At 36.1% G+C, this 22031-nt stretch overlaps 1 protein-coding gene across 1 annotated transcript in view; it reads right to left on the bottom strand.

The window, feature by feature from the left end:
* Window positions 1–2309: 2309 nt before the first annotated feature.
* SEC23A (SEC23 homolog A, COPII coat complex component) overlaps window positions 2310–22031 on the bottom strand; it is a 56208-nt gene continuing 36486 nt past the window's right edge. Inside the window, exons 15-20 of the mRNA XM_008693908.2 lie at window positions 19696–19773; window positions 17105–17266; window positions 15158–15244; window positions 13433–13588; window positions 11721–11786; window positions 2310–3705 (exon numbers count right to left, since the gene is read on the bottom strand). Coding sequence (XP_008692130.1) covers window positions 3616–3705; window positions 11721–11786; window positions 13433–13588; window positions 15158–15244; window positions 17105–17266; window positions 19696–19773 — 639 coding nt within the window. The 3' untranslated portion in view covers window positions 2310–3615. The remainder of the gene's footprint in view (window positions 3706–11720; window positions 11787–13432; window positions 13589–15157; window positions 15245–17104; window positions 17267–19695; window positions 19774–22031) is intronic.

Below are 22031 nucleotides of genomic sequence, written 5' to 3' on the forward strand. Positions count from 1 at the left end.
AGTCTGCTTTTCCCTCTGCCTGCTGTTCCCCCTGCTTGTGCTCGCTCTCTCTGCCAAATAAATAAATAAAATCTTAAAAAAACAATAAAATAAATAAAAATACAAAGCTAATTCAATGTTGACTTAACAAAGCCTAAAATTAACATTTCTATCTTCCAAATGCTTAAGACATTTTACTGTTTTGGGGGGGGGGGGGGGTTAGTGTTTCCTTAGAGGAAAAATTTCCGCAATTTCCCAGTATCACATCCTCAACCCAAATAACTGGGCTTTATGTCAGTATAATCCATAGATGGGGAAGAAAAAATTCTGAATTTATTTAGTAATGTGACTTCATTATTCCGTATCTAGTATTGCATACCGATTATTATATTTGCCAGATAATAATACATTAAGCCTAGACCAGAGTTTCTCTATTAAAGAAAGGAAGAATGAACATAAGGAAAATATTTTAATTTTATAAGGTAAACTATTACAAAGCAAACAAGAGAAACATCTGAATTACTTGATAAAATGCTCAAGATGAATAAACCAAACACATAAAAGTACAAAAAATATGTATGCATGTATTTTGGAAAAATGGAAAATGAAAACAAAAATGTAAATATAGGCATTAGAAAGCAAATAATCACAATTTGTTGGTGGTGTTTGAAAAGCAATTGAGTAATTATTTTCATTTGAAATAAAGCCAAGTATGGGACGCCTGCTTGGCTTAGTCGGTTAAGCCTCTGCCCTCAGCTCAGGTCATGGTCCCAGGGTCCTGGGATTCAATCTGGCATTGGGCTCCTTGCTCAGTGGAGAGCCTGCTTCTCCCTCTCCCTCTGCCTGCTGTTTCCCCTGCTTGGGCACTCTCTCTCTTACAAATAAATAAAATCTTTAAAAAATAATAATAATAAAATAAAACCAAGTGCAATAAGCCACAGCATTTAATTTGTAACAGCCAGTGAAGAATGCATTTGCTTTTGTCACTGTATAAATCCCAAATAGCACACATAAGACTAATGCTTAGGTAGAACTAGAGACCCCTCTTGCTATTACACCTTTTCAGCTGTGTCCTTTGTGCTAATTGTCTAAGGGAGATCTAGGATCCGATTGCTATGTAGTATGCAATGTTACCAGGGCAAAGCGTTTGGGTTTTATTATGAGGGCAAAGGGAATGACATAATCAGATTTGTATTTCAGTGAACTGAAGAGAGGGCTGGAGGAGACTGGGGAAAACAGACCGGTTAGAAGTCTGTTGCAGCAACCACGTGAGATGCGATGAAGGTAGAAGAGCAATAAAATAGAAAACAGCAAATAGAGTAGGGCGATATCAGAGAGGCAGAACTGGTAGATTTTGGTTCCTAAAGGTGTTGTGGAGAGTAAGAATTGAAACTGATTCACTGGTTTCTGGCCTGGCCAACAAGCACATTCATCAGGTACAGTCCACGGGCTAGGGAATGTAAGAGGGAAGTTTATCAAGTGGGGAACTGGATAGAGAAAATGTCAGCTCACTTTTGGAATCAGCCAATAAAAGAATAAATTTATCTTGTTACAACATAATATAAATGTACACAGATGGCGTCCAAAGTTGTTTTTAGAGATAAGGCCACTGGGGTAGTAAGTTCAACAGTGAATTCCAAAATAGTTCTGGACATACCGACGCTTCTCAGTGCTGCTAACAATTTAGCAAATATTCTTTATCCACTCTAAATTTCATTAAAAGGGTTAACATTTCTTTCTTCAATAATCTATTTAAATAGCTAGCAATTTAGTAATAGCTAAATTAGACACAAACAGATCCCAGGTGCTTTCTTTCAAATGGTAAATTAAAAGGATATGATGATATATTTGTTCCTCCTTATCCCTTAAATACAGAGGTATTTTAGCACCTTCAGCTGTAATTGATTTGGAACTAAAGGATTGTTTGGGGGTAAGTACCCACATCACTCAAGAGTAACAATGCAGTCTTAAAGAGCATAAGTTAAGGGGCCACGCAAATTAAACATGTATCATCATCACAGGGGCTTAATTCAATTCAAAATATGTTAACTCCAAAACACAATTTCCTTAGAGCAAAAACAACTACCTTGGGGAATATGAAAATGCTCTAAAATTGACTGTTGTGATGATTACATGACTGAAAATTCCAAAAACCACCGGGCTGTACACTTTAATATGGGTGAACTGTGCGGTATGTGAATTATATCCCAATAAAGCTGCCATTTTTTTTAAATGAACGCTTTTTAATCTACTCATAGCAGATTTTATAATTGCTCTAATTTTACAGGAGGCTTCTCAGGCTCTACTAGACTTCGAAATAAGCAGAAAAACACAGAGAAAGTATATTTTATTGGTATTTAGGCCTAGCACAGTTCAAATGAAATAAAATGGGACAGAGCAATTTATTTAATTGAATACAACATATAAACAATTCTTTAACTTTCTGTTTTATATGACTGTGTTCATGCAAGTACAATCATCAAACTGTCCTTCTAAGCATTTACTGTAGCACCACCTTTTATTTGCAGTACTTGATATAAATTTCATTGTCAAACATCTGGCTTTAGCAATGTAAACATTTGCTACAAGTAAACTTTAAAAGGTAAAAGTGAATGATACTAATGAATAAATCAAAATAAAACTGAGCATCACCACATGATATTCAACAAATTCTATAATACTGTTTCAATAAGAAAAAATACATTTCACAAAATAGAAGCAAAAAAAAAAGAATATGTAAACTCCCAAAATAGTGTTAAAATACTGAAGAATATAATGTAAAATTTACCTCAGAAAAACAAGGGGAAACAACATAACCATGCAGTAAAAATCAATTTTGGTTTAGTAGTGACAACAGTTATTTTACTGCAGACTTCCTAAAATGCATTATGACAAAATGGTTTGTTTAATTTCTATCACCCTTTTAAAAGAAATGATCATGTTTAATCAGATAAGTTGGGTACTCTATGGGAATTTCACATTTTTTGTCAATTGTGGAACGGTTCCCCCAGAAAATTTTCATCTCTGAACTATTTTTCCAAATAACCAAAAACATTGAATTATTTTCATGAAAATTGCCTTATATAAAGTCAAATAATTCCTAAACAAATCATCATAAAAATAAATCTGCCTTAACAGAATAAGTACAGAAAAAGTATATGCATAAGTGCTTGAAAATCACAGATACATTTCAATGAACAGGCAAAAATGTTCACATTTATCATTACTGTTGATGATTTTGTTTACTTTCTGGTTAAAATCAAGAAACATGTCTTCAAAAAGTCAGCAAGGACATTCAGTGCCACTTTGGATTTTTCTGCAATATACAAACGAGTTATATCTCTGTAGTGCAAGGCGAACTCTATTTTTACTCTTTAACATAATTAAGTTATAAAGACCTCAGATTTCTAAAACCAGTCATAATACTGTGGCAAGCAAAATAAATTTGTTCTTATTGCTCTTATATTCCAGCTTAATCTACAGATGTGAACATTTTTCCACATGTTGTCTCAAACCATACTAATACAAAGAGTCTAGAGAGATACCTCTGTTGGTTTCCACAGATAAAATGAAAAAGGGAAAAAAATGAAATTGAAATATTATTTCATCTTAAGTGTCCTTAATATGTTTAGCGCTTCAAGCAGCACTTGACACAGCAAGTTTCTTCAAGTGATCCATAAACACTTGTAAACTAACATCATCTGTGAGAATAGGTGCTCCAGACTCCTAGAGGAAAAGAAAGATATTTGCTATGATTAAAACATAGAGTAATACCTTAAAATGTATAAGCAAATGTTTAAAACAGACAAGGAATCACTGTAAGCAGAATAATGCCTATGCTCCTATTATAAAGAATCTGACTGGCCTTTATCCCTGGTTCCTCGTAGGGGGAATCTACATCCTTGGAATTTTCTAATAGTGTCTTTGTTATTCATAAGCCCCTCCAATCACACCTGAGTTCATGCTTTGAGATGGGACGAATCCGGATGAGGGCCAGTCACCAGAAAGAACATGTGATTAGAGGGCCGGGGATTTAAGACAGCCTGACCTCTACGGAGGGGAAGTGAGGTCAAGGGAGGGAAAAGAAGAGGAAAGGAGCTGGAGATTCCATCAATCAAGCCTGGTAGTAAAGAAACAAACTCTGGACACCAAAGCTCAGTGCAGCTTCCTGTCTAACAAATTTATCAATATGCCAGGAGGATGACACATTCTGATTCCATAGGGAAGAACACAGAAGCTCTGTATTTGGAACCCTCCTAGACCTCACTCTGTGGGGTCCCTGGTCCTTATTTGTAATCTTTATAATAAACTGTGATCATAAATAGAGTGCTTTCCTGAGTTCTGTGAGTTGTTCTAAGGAGTTATCAAACCTGAGGTGGGGGGAGGTGTGGGGAACACCACCACCACCAACCCCCCCGACACACACACACACACACACACACACACACACACACACACACATTTGTAGCTAGTTGGTCAGAAGTGCAAGTGCAGGGATCCCACGTTCAGCTGGCTTCTGAAGTTGGGGGCAGGCTTGCTGTGAGCCATGTCCTTTAACTTGTGGAGTCTGCACTACCCCAAGTGGTCAGCATCAGATTTGCACTGCAGAATCAGAACAGCTACATACCCAACTTAATCTTTACAGTAGCTGAGTGTTCATTTGTCTTGAATGTATTGGCGCTTTATCACTACTAAGGAATAAATAAATGCCTTGGTGAGATTACTGCTGCCTGACTACTAAATAAAATTCAAATTGCACATATTTTGGGGTGCCTGGGTGGCTCAGTTGATTGAGCATTCGACTCTTGGTTTCCACGCAGGTGATGGTCTTGGGGTCCTGGCACCGAGCCCCATGTCTGACTCTCTGCTCAGTGAGGAATCTGCTTAAGAGATTCTCTCTCACTCCCTCTCCCTACCCTGCTGCTCCTCCCCCTGCTCGTGCTCTCTCTCTAAAATAAAATAAAATAAAATAAAATAAAATAAAATAAAATAAAATAGAAATTGTACATATTTTAACAGGCATTCCAGCTGGAAGGAAACATATTTACATATTTTTAAATAAACTATGCTTATTGTTTTCATTCGAGTCATTTTAATTGATCTCTGTGGGTTCTAAGCAACAAGTTCTAAATGGTTCTAAGTAACAAGAGTTAAGGAAAATTCCTAACTTCTATTTTAATAAAAACTGTGTTGACAGAATGACTTTGGTAATCTAAACCATAATAGTGAAATTCTACTGTAACAAGAAAAAGGTTTTCTGAAAGACTTTATATCTGGATTTTTAAATTTTTCACCTGAAACTCAAGTTCTCATTTATAAGTAAATATAAAAATCTAAAACAAGAAGTTAAGTAATTTTCAGAGATCAGCAAGTGGGTAACAAATAGGAGATGGGAATTTATAGCTCTTGTAAATTCTAGCATGGCACTGCCACAGACATGCCATAACCTCTCCTGAATAAAGGAAAATCAATTTTATTACGTGTTTTCATACATTAATTATAAAAACTTGAAAAACTTGATAATGAAGGGAGACAACAGCACTGGGAATAAGAGCTTGGAGTTTGGAGCCAGACTGCATGAGCTGAATTCCTCACTCAGCCACTTACTGCCTACATGACTTTGAGGAAGGTAAGTTACTTAACCTCTCTGTGTCTTAGTTTCCTCATTTGTAAAATAAGGATTAACAACAGGACCTATTTCATACGGTTGTTATAATGATTAAATGAGTTCAACTGTGTAAAGAAACAGAACAGTGCCTGACACACACAGCAGGGATACAACATATTTGAGCTATTATTACGTCTTTTGAAAAATCTATTATTTTATAACACTGAACTATTTTTCCCTATTGTACATTCATAGTTAACACAGAGAAGCAAAGGTCTCAAAAATATGACTTAGACTAATAATAACCTAGTTGCTCTTGCTTTTTTCTTTCTGTAACTATTCCTGATTTTCTTTCAATTTACACGTTTTCTACCTCAATTCACCCAATCCAGATCTGTTTCTCCTGGTCAACAAAAAATACACATCAATTTTCTAATTTATATACTGTAGAAATCTTATTTGAAATTATAAATACTAAATGCACAACTCAAACTTATCAAAAATTTGCAGCTGACTGATCTTAATTTTTCAACTGCACCTTTTTTTCTCCTTAAAATATATCCACAATTAGGCAGAAAGATCCAAGCTTTCTATCACTTAAGTGTATGAAGCACTAAAGCAGTGGGGAAACAGTGTTGCAGTGGTGCCCTCTTCAGGCCATCTATGGATAAAACTTACCACTAGGTACTTGATTTCTGACAAAAAGAAAACTGAAGTGTAAGATTGTATAATTTTTAGCAAAATGCCTGGCTACCAAGTTAACTCCCTAAATTTCAATCATCAATTTAGCGTAGTGATTAAAAATTCAGATTCTCCATTCAGAGTGGTCTAAGTCAAATCCAGACCCTGCCACAGTTTAGCTATGTGATCTTGGATAAGTTACTTAAGCTTTTTAAGCCTAATTTCCTCTTCTGAAAAATAGAATTAACAGTAACCACTGCATAAGAGTGTTTTAATGATTAAATAAGAGTGCATAAGAAGCTTAGCATAGGAACTAAAACAGTAAAGATTCAGTTTATTAGTTATTACTATGATTATATCTATAAAAATATTAACATAATTTCTCTTACAAAAAGCATAGGTCAAGAAAGACCTTAGGGCTCTCGTTTATGCCTCTAATACCTCTACTTCCAGGTCATAATAATTAAACTTCAAAGTTTAAAGATTTTCTTTCCTATTTAAAATATCTTTGGGGCACCTGGGTGGCTCAGTTAGGCATCCAACTCTTTATTTCAGCTCAGGTCATGATCTCGGGGGTCAAGGGATGGAGCCCCACATTGGGCTCAGCATTCAGCAGGGAGTCTGCCTGAGATTCCCTCTCCTTCTCCTTCTGCCCCCGCCTCGGGTGCTAAAGCATGTGTGCTCTCTCTCAGATAAATAAAAAACTCTTTAAAAATAAAGTATCTTTAAGGAGAGACTTATTTTTCCCCATTGATAACAAGGAAACCTGATAACTAATTTACTGAGTCTTACTGTGCAAATCAAGCACATATTATTAAACTCTGTAACAGACAAAGAAAAGGCAAAGTAACCTATAGTTTTCAACTATGACCCCAGAATGGCGTCTCTCCATGTTTAACAGCTCAGTCAATTCTTTGTAAGTCTACCAACTACATCTCCATGTTGTAATTTATTTTTTTTAAGTAGACTCCAAACCCCAATATGGGGCCTGAACTCACAACCTTGAGATCAAGAGTCACAAGCTCTACCGAATGAGTCAGCCAGGCACCCCCATGTTGTAATTTAAACCCAGAAAAGCAAGAAGCAAGTTATTATTTCCATGAACTAAACTATGCTTTTTAATGTAGAAGTTCAGCCACAACGATCTATTTTATTTGGTCTGAATTAATGTGGGCTCACAACATTTTGTTAAATAAATTATGTAAATGGCAACAATCAGCTAGAGGGGAGGAACAGCTACCCCCTTTAGAAAAGGATTTCTGTATTCTTCCCACAAACCCTAGACCACCAGAGACCCAGAGGTATTGCCTCTTCACACTGAGAGTATCAGATTTTCTTAAAAGAGCTTCACTCATTTGTTACTCACCTGGCCCCTAATAAGGGCATTTGATAGGGGACCCCTGATAAATACTATTTTTTTTTAAAGATTTTATTTATTTATTTAACAGAGATAGAGACAGCCAGCGAGAGAGGGAACACAAGCAGGGGGAGTGGGAGAGGAAGAAGCAGGCTCATAGCGGAGGAGCCTGACGTGGGGCTCGATCCCATAACGCCGGGATCACGCCCTGAGCCGAAGGCAGACGCTTAACCGCTGTGCCACCCAGGCGCCCCTAATGAATACTATTTTAAAGCATCCTTTAACCTCCCCTTCTCCATAATGACTAATCACCATTTCCATGAACTTGATTAACTGGTGCTACTTTCCTATCTTCTTGCAATTACCTTTTTTTTTTTTTAAGATTTTTATTTATTTATTTTAGAGATGGAGAGAGTGGAAGCAGAGGGAGAGGCAGAGGGAGAGGAAGAAGCAGACTTCCCACTGACCAAGGAGCCTGATGGGGGGCTCGATCCCAAGACCCCGAGATCAAGACCTCAGGTGAAGGCAGATAGATGTTTAACCGACTGAGCCACCCAGGTGCCCTGCAATTTTCTTTTCCTAAGTTTCTCTTAAGTTGTGAGATCCAGAATTAAATCCAATACTCAGATGACTCAAGCGTAATGGAAAGGCTGATTCATGGTACATTCTGTATTCCAAACTCCCATGCCATAGTAGTATACTTGGCTTTTTGTTTCAGGGAAAGTGGAATGGTGAGGGTGATATTGATAATGCAATGTATGGGCATAAATTTTTCTCTCTCACATGCTATGTACCCCCTTCCACACTTTTCAAGAGTAATAAGCTCCTTTCCTTGCTATAAAACCCTTACCTTTCAGGAGTTTTAGACCATGAATTCAATTTATCTTTATCATAAAGGCTCCTTAACTCTTAAATACCTCCACAAAGCTCCCAAACTCTAATCTCTGTTCTCCTGACCAAATCTATTATGCTCAATGTATGTTATAAATGAGATAAGTTCAAGTTGGGACATGTTGCTTATGAAATGTCTACAGGAAGCTCCAGTGATGTATAACAGACAGTTACGGAAAAACCAGGCTATGGCTCAAGGTGAAGCCAAACCAAAGGTGGAGATTTGCAAGTTAGCCTCGGACGAAAGCTGAACCCATGGGGGTGTATGTAATCACCCAGAGAAACAACATATGCAGAGAAATGAGGGCAAAATTTTGAGGCACCTCTACTATTTAAAGGGAAGGGGCCTTAATCCTAATTACTACTTCTTCTACCCAGCCTGGACCTCAGAGTCATTTAACATTACTCTAAATTACTGCACTCCCTTTATAATGTGTCCATCTTTCTTATCTCCAGTGCTAAATCACCCCCAAAGTCTTTCATCTTTGATGCAATGTCTGAACTACAAAGCATGGTTAAAGAACATAACGGAAGCAAGCTCTAGAAATTGTTAGTAAATAAAATGGGCCCTCACTGCTATAAAACCCTTTTATTCACTTGCTGTTGCTTTCTTGTATTCCTTATAGCTGTTTTTAAATCTTTTCTATTTTCTAGTCGTTTAACCCCAGCATGTCTCACTCTTAGTGAATAATCCACTATCACTGAAAAGAAACAGGCAATTACCCAATATGAGCATTCTGTCCTCAACATCCTTCTCTGTCATTACCCTTCCTACCTTTTGCTTCTGCAGAAGGAAACGTCCTGCCTCTTTACCAATGCTTCAACTCCATATAGTGCTTGTGATCACACTGTCTGCTTCTGAGGATCTTAAACATCTATAAGCTGTTGTTTTGTCAGCCTCTTACACTTGCTCTACAACAAGTGAGTTCTGTGCCCTTACCCTAGTAAGAATCATCCTTCTATCCTACTACCCGAACTCAGACTAAATTTGCAAAAGAACCATTTACACTTACAACCTCCACATCTTAAGCACCCACTACTCCCTTACAATCTATCTTGTACTCACCACTCTATAACTGCTTGCCAGGGCCACAACTGACCTCCTAGACTTCAAGTCCATCCACCCTTTTAACATCTTCATCCTCCTTTAAGGTCTGCAGCATCTCAGAATTTGTTAACCCCTTCCTTCTTTCTATAAAGCCCTCCCTCACCTATTACGACATGGTATGGTATTCTTTTCATTTTCCTTCCACCTCTCTATTTATAAAATACTCCTACCACTTGTACTTCCTCAAGGGTTTATCTCATCCTTCTTTTGCCTCTCTACTCTCTCTTTGAACAAGTATCCACTGTGATAACTTTAAGTATCACTTGTCCATGATCAACTTTCACACCCTTGTCCTGACCACCAAACCCAAATTTCTAATAGCCTGCTCAATTTGGCCATCTAGATGTTATCTCAAATTCAGTGTGTCTAAAATCAAACACTTTCTCTCTGCCTTCCCACTTACTGGCACATGCTCTCCTAGTCACCCAGGCTCAAAATCCTACATTACCTTGTTCTCCCTCAACTACTTATTTTTAAAAAATTCAAACTTACAGAAAAGTTGAGAAAAAAGTACAACGAGCACCCACATACCCTGTACCTAAATTCACTGATTACATTTTGCCACATTAGCTTTATGTTTCTATATATGTTTCCTTTTCTTTTCTCTTTTGTTGAATCATTTCTGTAAGTTGAAGACATCATGATATTTTACCCCCTTTAGGATATACCTCCCAAGGTCACGGACGATCTCCTATATAACCATTAACAGTAGTATCACAATCAATAAATTTAATAATATTATACTAGTAGCTGATATACAGTCCATATTCAAATTTCACCAATTATCCCAATCATGTTCTTTATAGTTGTTTTCTCTAATCCAGAATCCAATCAGAATTCAGATTTTGCATTTAGCCATCCTGCCCTAGAGTAACTTTTACTTTCCTGCAACTTCTAATCAAATCTCACTGGTTCCACTTTTAAAATGTCACCGAAATCATTCCTTTTCACCATCTTGCCTTCATTCCCTCACTTAGATTACTTCAAACTACAGTTTCAACTTATAGACTGCTCTCAATCTTAAGATTCAACTATATTATCTAAGACTCAAATTTGCCCCTGTCCAAAAACCTTCAGTAACATTTTATTACTTACTAAATAAAGACTCAGCTCCTCGGCATTCAACCTGGCATTTAAGATCCTCCACAATTTAGCCACACAATACATTTCCAGTTTATTGTTCTATTCATCCTACGTGTGCTCTGTATCTTACTTGGTCCACACTGTCCTTTACCTGGAATTCCTCATACGATTTCTACTTCTTGAAATTTTAACCATTCTAAAAGGAAATGTTCCCTTTTCTGAGCTCTTTCCGGATCACACATGGTCTCCTGCTGTCAGCATGTGCTCTCTTCCCCTCTTCCTCTTCTAACCCCTATAATATTTTATATCTTTCTAAAAAGAACATATCTCATACTGACTCATATTTTAATTACTTAGATATGTATCTTACCTCTAATGCTAGACTACCGGCTCTTTAAAAGCAGAGATGATCAAAGTGATAAATTACTAAATTCTACTTCTGAAACCAATACTACACTATATGTTAGCTAACTACAATTTAAATAAAAACTTGAAACATTAAAAAAAAAAAAAAAAGCAGGGATGATCACTATTTACCTAAAAGTACCAATACAGAGTCCTGTACATTGGATACTTGATAAATGTTGATATATTGTACTAAGAGGTAGGACTCCTAACAAATCAAAATACATTAACAATGATTTCCAGGCCTCCTACCTCTCTTGTTCAACTATAATCCCTGACCTCTTCCAACTTATTATGTGTGGCCTTTTATAGTTCATGTCCTAGCTTTAAGCTTAAATCATCACTTCCTACATTATACACTATATTGCTTTTTGTCTCAAGGATGTAGTCCTAAACTAGGAATAGGAAGGAATTCTACCTATTTGAAATGATCACTTTTTACTTTCTATGGTACCACCAAATGCTAATTCTATTTCCTACTCATTTTTTCATTACTTTTCCAAAAGAAATCATTAGCAAATACATAGGGAAAAATGTAGCTCTCACTAAAATAACAAACTATAAATACACAAAAGAAATAATTTCCAAGATCCACTATTTACACTTACCTGTCCCCAGGCATACATATTATTATGAGTCTGGGAAGGGTTGACTTTTGAAAGCAGGAAACGGGCCTTAAAAGCAAAGAGGAAATAACATTATCTACCAAAAATAGATTCAGTCAATATGAGCTGAACAAACACATTATGTGATCTAAAATCAACTTTAATATGTTTTGATAAGGTTAATTTTATTAAAAGGTAACTTTTAAAAAAATGAACTAAATTTTGGAAATATGTGGGCCGCTACGTGTTACAAATAAATAAATGCACCCTCTTCTTTCCAAATCATACATTCATAAAAACAAATAATAAACTGTTGAATCCAAAACTCAGCATATAAAATTTATGTGTGCAACAAGTACAAGATTAGTGTGAAATTTACTAAACACTTGGTCTGAAATGCCATCAGAGATTTGAAGTACTAAAAAGTACACTATACATTCTTTTACTTTAAACAATGACTCTCAAACTTTCTTAAACTGTAGGCTATTCCATAAGACAACTTATCCAACATTTTAACCATCTCTCCACTAAGCCTTATCATCATGAAAACCAGAATAAAAGAGGAAAAATAGCACTACACGTGATGAGACATCAATGAAAGAACTAGGCATAAATTATTATTTCATACTGGAAAAACAGAGGCAGTCATAGCTTTTGAAATTTTGTATCACACAAGATCTTTGTCTAATCTATGCCTAAGCAGTTTAACACAAGAACACTGGCTCCAGAGTCAGAACACCTAGATTCGGACGCCAGCTTCTCCATTTACTGTGTGTTTCCTTGGCCACAAATAACTTAAGTCTCAGTCTTATTATCTGTAAAATGGAGATAACAATAGGACTGTTATGAGGATCAAATGAGACAAGGTATGTAAAGTACTAACAGCTTTGCAAATTCTCAACACATGGTAGCTCTTATTATAAATACAATAAAACCCTAAAAGTAAGTAGCTATCATTTCTGAGTAATAGTTACTAATATTTACCACCTATTTTATAATACTGTGCTAGGCACTAGGTAAGCAATAATAAATGAAGCAAGGTCCCTGCCTTTAGCAAGTGAAACAAACTTGTATTAACCTATAATTAATTTATTATAGCTCTAATAAAATTACAAGGGAGAAGTAAAAACTTTTTTAAGAGTTTATGTTAAGGGGTCTTAAACCTAGCCTTCTAAAGGTCCTGAAGGGCCATGTGTATATGTACATGGACCTTATTTAATCCTCATAATTCTAAAAACCCCAAAGTCTTTTGTAATCTAATGCTTTCCTATTATATGACATTTTCTAGAAAACTGAAATGACAGAATGAGGAAAACAGAAAAAATTATGTTACCGCAAACTTCACAGTCATAGACTTCTTCATTAAATAAACTGATTTAACAAAATTATACCGAAAAAGGTACACTCAATTTTTTTCCAAGTTGTTGTTCTTGCTCCACTAAAGCTGACGCGCCACCATAATGTCATCCCGGCTCTGTTATTCAATCTAGGCTGGTGGTAGAAGGTGGGAGAAACTGCCAGCTTTAGGCAACTGGCCAAGAATCACTGCTTTGCTCTCAATGCTAAGGCAAAAAGGAAGCATATTTTCCCTTGTAAACCTTCTACCCATCTCCTTCTTCTTTGACTTGCCTTGTAAAGCAGTCTTTTCAAATGAAGGTCAGAAGGCAAGTAGGAACAACTCATTACAATACCAACAACAAACTGACCACACTTACCTGGCTCCCTCCATGTTCAGTGTCGATGTATCTTGGCATTGGAAATCTGGAGTGAAGAATCTCCTGTGCATCATCCACCGGGGCTTGGAGAAGATGGCGGAAGTTTTCATATTCTGGCATGTCCTGGTATCCTGACTTGCGCCACTGTGCAATGGTCTAATTTTAAAGCAATTGAAGAAATTATTACTTTTAACTTCTTGCCTATCCAAAAACTTTAAGAGGTTTTTTCAAGGGAATTAATCTTCAGAAAATAAGAAAATTATAAATCATTATTTCATTTATCAGTTTTTAAATCAAGAACACTAATTTTGGTATTCTTGAGTAAACAGATGCAAAATTAGAATATTTCTTCTCCTTTAAAAGTAAAAAGAAATAACAAACCAGAAAAATGTTTAAATACTACATTTATGTTATTTGCTAAAATCTAAGTTTATGATAAACGAGGGGGATTTTTGTTAACAGAATATTTCCCAGAGACTTCAAAATTAACCAGCTACTATTATAAAAGTCTTTATCAATGGACTTACGTTCTGGCAAGATATATAAACATAAAAACTTTAGTAATAATAGCAATAACATTATAAAGTTAATATACCTGTAGAAGAGCATCTGAATCAATTCTTTTATTAAGGTAAATGCCTCCAAAAACCATGTAATTAAATCCAAAAATTTAAACTTGGCTTGGTTTCTAACTTAACTGCACCAGTCAATATATACTCTATATGGCTTTATATCTCTGTATTTAACAGAGGAACAGTCATGTGCATTTCAGATTTCTCCTTTTAGCACATTAACAAGCTATTTTTACAAAAAAATTTTAAAAAGCAGCAAAATACCTCACTCTGTCATGTAATAGGCATTATCCTTAAAAACTGAAGGATAGTAGTACTGGCATCAATTAAAAATAATAATTAATAAATCTTTTAAAAGGCCTAGATCATATTACTTAAAAGGATATTTTGAGTACACTTTTACAATTACAGTACAAATCTAAAATCAATTACAATTAAAACAACTGGAAAAATAAATCTGCACAAGTTACTAGAATTCTAGACTATAAGTTTGAGAGTGGGTCTGTGAAAAAGAAATCTCTGTATCTTCCAAGGCATCCAGAATACAATGCTTTCTTAGACAGAGGAAACATTTAATTACTGGCTGAATGAATAAATGCAGGAATGAACAGAGTTCTGCTAAATACCTGGATTAAAGCTTAGTGGCTATTCAGATATTCTGCTCTTTTCAATCATGTCCCATTCCAATTAAGTAAAGGTATAAATTTTAATTTTAATTCACTTATGCTTTGAATGAGTTTTCAGATCATGTGGAATATTTTTTAAATACTTTAAATGCATCAAATGGAATGCTTTTTAAATGATTAACGTGAAATAATGAAAGGGAGAGCCTGCCTACTGACAAAGGCTTTTCCCTTCTTGATGTCTCAGGTAAAACCAAAAAGTATGGCATGCCTATGTATACATCAATGCTCTCACTTTCCCAACACTATGCTTTGTGCAAAATCCATTTATCCAATTGTACGTGGACAGAACGATCACAGGTAGGTCAACTGCAAATGAAGTCTAAAAACCTGTGGCAGGAAGAATCGTATTTTATATGTATTTTATCACAGAGAAAACAGTAGCCATATGGTAAAGAAGGGGAAGCTTCCATGAATAAAAAGACTCTATTGCACATACGTGCACAGCTTTAAATGCTATGGAATCTTACCTCACCATGATAAATCAAAATCTGGAAGAACGTGTCCATGAGAAGAATGCGATCTGCAAGAATGCTGCTGCTGTCAAGAAGAACCGGCTAACAGAAGAGAACAACGAGAGAAGAGGAAGATGGAAAAATAAATTACTTAAAGTTACAAAACAGATCTTTCCAGGATATCTTTAAAATTTAAAATTTATACCTTATAACTTAAAAACATCTTGTTACCATGAATTCTTGCAGTACATTTTAATTTTCTGAGAAATCACAAAAACGGAAGTAACAACTGAAAAACAGGGCAGAGCCAAGAGGAAATCAGGGTTAACTCCTAAGCCTGATGACGGCCCCATTGAGTGAGAGGGGAAAGGCTTGGGGAAGAGCAAATTTGGAGATGGAAAAATAGTTCTGAGTAGGAAATGTAAGGGAGTGGCCAGAACTAATGACATAAATTTGGGTATCACGTGCATGAAGATGGTAATTAAAGCTATGTGATTATACTGCAGCACAGTATATATCACAGAGCAAAAGCCAGAGACTGGACTCCGGAGCATGCTAACACTTCAGAGTTCTGAAAAGAAGAAGTCAGCAAAAGGAAACTGAGAAGGAACAGGCAGTGATTAGGAGGAAAACTAGGTATTGCAGGTGTCAGAGAAGCTTAAAACAAAAGGTTTTTGAGGAGAGTCCTCATTAGGTCAATTAATGCTGTCGAGAGTTCTGGCAAGATAGGTAGGACACTGGTGGCCTGGTAAGAGTTTTTTCAGTGTAATGTTAAGGACAAGAATCTGAATCATGTAGGTTGAGAAGAGAATGTGAGGCGAGATCATCATATAGACAACAGGTAACTGAGTTCAGCTGCAACTGAGGCCAGAGAAATGGGTGGCAATTAGACAAAATGTGAAGTCCAGGGTGGTTTGTCTGTTGGTTTTTAACGTGAATGTGACTCGGGTTTCTATGTTAATGGGAATGAACCAGAGAAAGAGTAAGTGATGATAGAAGAAAGAGAATAACTCCAAAAGCAAAGCCTTAAGTAAATGAAGCTAATGGGATTCGTGGATTAAATGGAAAGGTTGGGATTTAACAGGAGCAGACAGCAGGGATTGTGGGATTCCAGATTTCTTCTAAACACTAATCTACATTTTCCAGGTATCTACAATTAAAATGTATTACTCTGAAATAAAAAAAAAAATCTCTAAAACTCTTTCCTGGTTCAAAGAACTATAAAACCAAATACATAGCTAGACCATCACATTAACAATATATATTTTCTAGAAAAGTGGACACTATGACAAACTACTAAAAACAATTATAGTAACAAAATGTTTTATACAAAACAATGAATAAAGGTATCATAAGAGATCATTAATCAGGAGATATTACTCTTAAGTTGTAAAACAGACGATTTTAACTACAAAATAGAAAAACTGTTTAACAATTGGTTAAAGTAAGTGGGACAGTTTGCTAAGAAATCTAAATGAATGACTTTATTATCACCTTTCTAAATATACATCTTTATAATCAACGGTATCTTATGTTCAAAAAAAGCTACAGGAGAATGAGATGATATTTAAGCAAGATGTTTTGTTGAGACAGAAAGTCCAAATTATCAGACAGTTTACTCTGGAATAAGCTACAGGTTCTAGAACCATCACTACCTCTGGACACTGTTAAAGACATAAGAATAATCATAAGCCCTAGAGAATTTGATCAACCAAATAACTACACAAATTGATCTTAAAAGTCTCTTCCACCTCACTTTTTACATTTTTAAAAATGATTTCTAGTGCAACTTAGCATACAGTAAGCACTCAAATATTTTTAAGTGAATATATGAATAACATAACTTCTTGAACCAAATTCTTATATTTAGTAACTATATTTCAAGAAAAACTTAATTGTTTTTACTTTTTAATGCCACACATCACAGTAACAAAACCAATTTTTGTTTTCTGCCTCTCTTACCTCTGGGGGTCCACTAAAAGAATATGCATACAGAATAGGCTGAATCATGATTAGGGACTGGGTCAAATCTTGACGCATAAAATGGTGACGATAATATGAACTCTCATCAGGACTATTGTTAAAAACTTGTAAGAAAGGAGATCTTCTTAAATGAAACATAAACTACAAGAAAAAAAAAACCACACATGAGATAGCTTTTACTGATTTTACTGCAACAGCTTACTATTACAAAAGCATTTGATTAGGGGCGCCTGGGTGGCACAGCGGTTAAGCGTCTGCCTTCGGCTCAGGGAGTGATCCCGGCATTCTGGGATCGAGCCCCACATCGGGCTCCTCCGCTATGAGCCTGCTTCTTCCTCTCCCACTCCCCCTGCTTGTGTTCCCTCTCTCGCTGGCTGTCTCTATGTCTGTCGAATAAATTAATAAAATCTTTAAAAGGAAAAAAAAAGCATTTGATTAGAACTATCAAGACAATAAAACAAGTTATAATAAGGACATTCTAAATTGTATTCTTAAGAATCTTATTCACAATCTTTATCAGTTACGTGAAAATATAATTTAACAACAATAAAAAAAATTAAAGTAAAAGAGATGACTCAAAAGGAAAGCAAGAATAGGAACAAAAAACTCCTTGCTTGGATCTAAGTTATCCAGAGGCTGATGCTACATGGTGCATTCTCAGCATTCTTCTGTTTTTATTCCTTATCTCTCCAGCCACATCTCTGAACTTTTTTATTACTATTCCTTACCACCATCAAAAGACGCCAAGAGAACATAAAAATAGATTAACAGAGTTTCTATTTTTTGAGAGCTCCCAAAAGTTGCGCTGGGAAGGGTCTGCATTGATTTAAAAAAAAAAAAAAAGGACTTACATATACCCACTTGTTTCTTAATATTTAAGTTCTTCCTTATCCCTAAGAAACATTCTTTGGACATTGTTTCATTCCTTCTTTCTCCTTTCACTTTCCTTCTACCCACTCCTCATGTGAAAGAGATCAAAAAGGGGAAGAGTCTGGCCTGAATAAAGGATGCTACATTGTGCTTTGATACATTCAAAGGTCTCAGATACAATCAACAGAATCAGCTTTCCAGAGAACTCTCATTTGTCTTTCAGTTACTTCTGTCCACTTCCCTCCACCCTCAGGGCTCAAGTGCCTACATGATGCTCCTGCCGGGACTCATTCCACACGTCTCTCCCAGCACATGCCACTCAGTGACACTCTCATTCCTCTTCTTTTCTCAGTGATCAGAGAGAGGCTCTCTCATCCTTTACCACTTCAGCCACTCCTGTTTACTCACAGCAATGCGTAATTAGTAAATCTGGGGGTAGATATTTTAGAAATAAAAACCTTCCCTACATTTAGTCTATGTTACCTTTTAGAAGAGCATCAGGCTTTAAAAGCCCAAAGAAAAAAAATTATTTCTGGGTCCTCCGTGATTTCCAATAGATCGGAAAAGATGAGAGTCCCAGATCTCTCGAGAAATCAACTATCAAAAGCCTAAAAAGAAAGCTTGGAGTTGGAAGAGAAGAGAAAGAAAGGAAAGTGTTTGGCATTCAGTCAAATACTGAGGCTAATGCTCACATTCTCTTTCCTATTAGTTTCTGCTACTAATATGAGGCTTGAGAAAGGGTTTTGCCCGCCTTAAGACAAACAGACTCTGCCCTTTCCTAGTTCTCCAAAACTGCAACCAGAGGTTTAGGGACACCTCCCTGTATAAACATGAAGTTTCTACACTACAGATCGATAAAAAATAAGAGTATTTCTGAAAACAAAGTTGAAGATTTGAGTGACGTATTCATGGGCAAAAATTTGAATTTCCACATCTCAATATAATCATCCTTCCAGGCTAAGCTAAAATGCCACCTCTTCTATAAAGATGTATCACACCATTTGCTTGGAAGGATTCCTTTAAGTTCCCTTTAAATTCTGTGTCTCTCTCATAGCATTTCTCTCTTTCTGTTCTGTGTTACGTGTATTTCAGATCTCACCCTTCAGACTGAAAGCTCCTTGAAAGTGAGATTCGTGTCAGTCATCTTTATTCTCCTGAAGTTCCCTGCATAAAGACCTCAGCTGAATAAATGTTCTGTTACTCATCATATAAACCACCTAGACTTCTAAAAATATCTATCAAAATAAGACAGGCAGATTCCACAACCCAAGTGGGAAAAGTTCTGTAAGGTAAATCAAATTAGCTTCTTTTCTATTTATCTGGTATATTCCCATAAAATTGTTCTATAAGACTAGCTGACTGGCCAAGGTACTTCCTTTCAGTACTACTATAATTAGATAGATCCCTTGTATCAGATGGAAAGCTAATCTACCTTACACCTAACTCTACTCCAGAGTAGGGTTCCAGTGCAAATTTCTTTCACCACAAATAAATGACTGTTTTGAAGGCCATCATAAAAATACTATACACTTTTCAGTAACTACTCCAGGACAATTTTAATTTCTTAGCTATCCCAAAACTTAAAACGTTACCAAAAGAATAACCCAATACAACAGATCGTATATTCTTATACAACAGAAGAAGGGAGACCCAATGCTACTGTCAACACTAAGAAAAGAACATGGACTTTATCTACTCACCTGTGGATAAAGGGAGAAAGTTTCTGAAAATCTGAAGGAACTTGGATCATCTTTGTGATACTCTCCAAATTTCTGACACTAAATAAAATAAAATGTGTTAGTAATATATTCCCTGGCATACAGCTAACCTTCTTGCCTATTATTCCATTTTTTAGAAGTTATCACTCTTGGGGTACCTGGGTGGCTCAGTTGGTTAACCATCTGCCTTCGGCTGAGGTCATAATCCCAGGGTCCTGGGATTGAGCCCCCAGTTGGGCTCCCTGCTCAGCAGGGAGTCTGCTTCTCCCTCTCCCCCTGCTAGTGCTCTTTCTCTCTCTCAAATAAAGAATTTAAAAATCTTTATTAAAAAAAAGTTATTACTCTTTAGAAGGCAGATAGTTGTTATGGGATAAAATTGGAATTTACTTATAGACTTGCCAAGAGAAGGATTACACCCAAAGAAATACATCTGATTTTGAGAAGCAAACAATACGTTGCTCTACTGCAGTAACAACTCCTTTTCGATGTTTGGATTTTTTAAACTAAGTGTCTCTGGTAGCAAATAAAGAGTTCTTAGATAATGGGCCAAAAGAGCTCAACATGGGCACCTTAAGACTGCCTAAAAAGGACAACAGCCTACTGACAGGAAGATGCAACTATCAAAATACCATAGTGGTTACAAAAAGCAAGTTGATGATATAAAACTCTACAATAGAGACAATGCCAAAAAAGAAAGAAGAGCTGCGGAGAAGAAAATCGGAGATGTGGGGCGCCTGGGTGGCTCAGTCGTTAAGCGTCTGCCTTCGGCTCAGGTCATGATCCCAGCATTCTAGGATCGAGCCCTGCATTGGGCTCCCTGTTCAACGGGAAGACTGCTTCTTCCTCTCCCACTTCCCCTGCTTGTGTTCCCTCTCTCGCTGCCCCTCTCTCTGTCAAATAAATAAATAAAATCTTAAAGAAAAAAAAAGAAAAAAGAAAATCTGAGATGAACAGGTAGACTGGGAAACAAAGAAGAAACACAAAGGCAGAAATTAGAAGGAAATAAAGTAAATGGAGGCACACACACTGGCAAGTGAGAAGCCCTCCGTGATAATGTGAAAAAGGCAACTAAATAACTAAAATAATCCGTATGAGAAAGTGCTGAGCAGAATGACTAACACTAAGCACTCAACAAACATTGGCTTCCTCCCCTTGTTCTTGCGCAGTCACTGATCTGAAAATTTTTTTATAGTACTTATGTAACTGCCCTATATCCTGGCAAAGCGCAGTACTCACATATGATCAACAGCACAAATAACAAGTAAAAACTAGCAAAGCGTTCACTGCTATAGTTAGTGCAGCTGCCTTTGCTTCCTGAAATGTTCAACTGTAAGATTTATGTAGTTATCTGTGCCATACACAGCACACAGAAAGGCATAACTGGCTTGATCACATTTTTGGCTTCCAGGAAAAATCACTTCAGAACCCCTGTCATGCAAGAAAAGCGATGGTTGTAGAGCTAATCCTCAGAAAACAGATGTTGGTATCTGGAAATAAGAGTATTGTTGTCTTCAATGCCCCTAATAATACTTCACTGATCAATTTATAGATTAAGAGAGTAATCTTCACTGTACTATTATGATAGCCACTAGCTACATGTGGCAATTTAAATAAATTGAAATTATATAAAATTCCAGTTCCTCAATTGCACTAGCCATATTTCAAGTGCTCAACAGCTGTATGTGGGTACTAAATACCTCTGTAATGGGCAGTGCAAATTATCGGACATTTTCACCATTGCAGAAAGCTCTCCCAAATTGCTGATCTGAGTATCAAATACACTTGAAATCTAAAATGTCAAATACACTGAAAAGATTCTGCGAGCAAAACCAGTAGTCACCCATTATTCAGAACTATTGATTACATTACAATATACACATTTTAAATTGTGCCTGGAATTCTGTTAAAATAAAGCATTAGGAAAATCTGATGTTATGGTTAATGAGGGTAACATTGCTGACTTTTATGCTTGGGTAACCAGGGATGTCCAAAAGGCTAATTTTTACAGTGGGACATATTTGATACTTATGTCCAAAATTTTTGCTTGTATTATGAACATTGATTTTCAAATCACTAAATATAATCTATCATTTCATTTTTAATGGCTGACTAGAATTCTATTATATTAAAATATGTACCATAACAATCTTAGCCAATCCCTCATTATTAACATTTATATTTTTCCTGTTATAGCTCTAGAATAAATTCTTAGAGGTAGAATTTCTAAGTAAAAGGCAGTTTTTAAGCTTCTGATATATGTCATCAACTGCCTTCTATACACATAAGGTTATACAGATGTTTATAAAAGTTGTACAGTT

Source organism: Ursus maritimus, unplaced genomic scaffold (genome assembly GCF_017311325.1).
Source record: "Ursus maritimus isolate PB19 unplaced genomic scaffold, ASM1731132v1 scaffold_36, whole genome shotgun sequence".
NCBI lineage: Eukaryota > Metazoa > Chordata > Mammalia > Carnivora > Ursidae > Ursus > Ursus maritimus.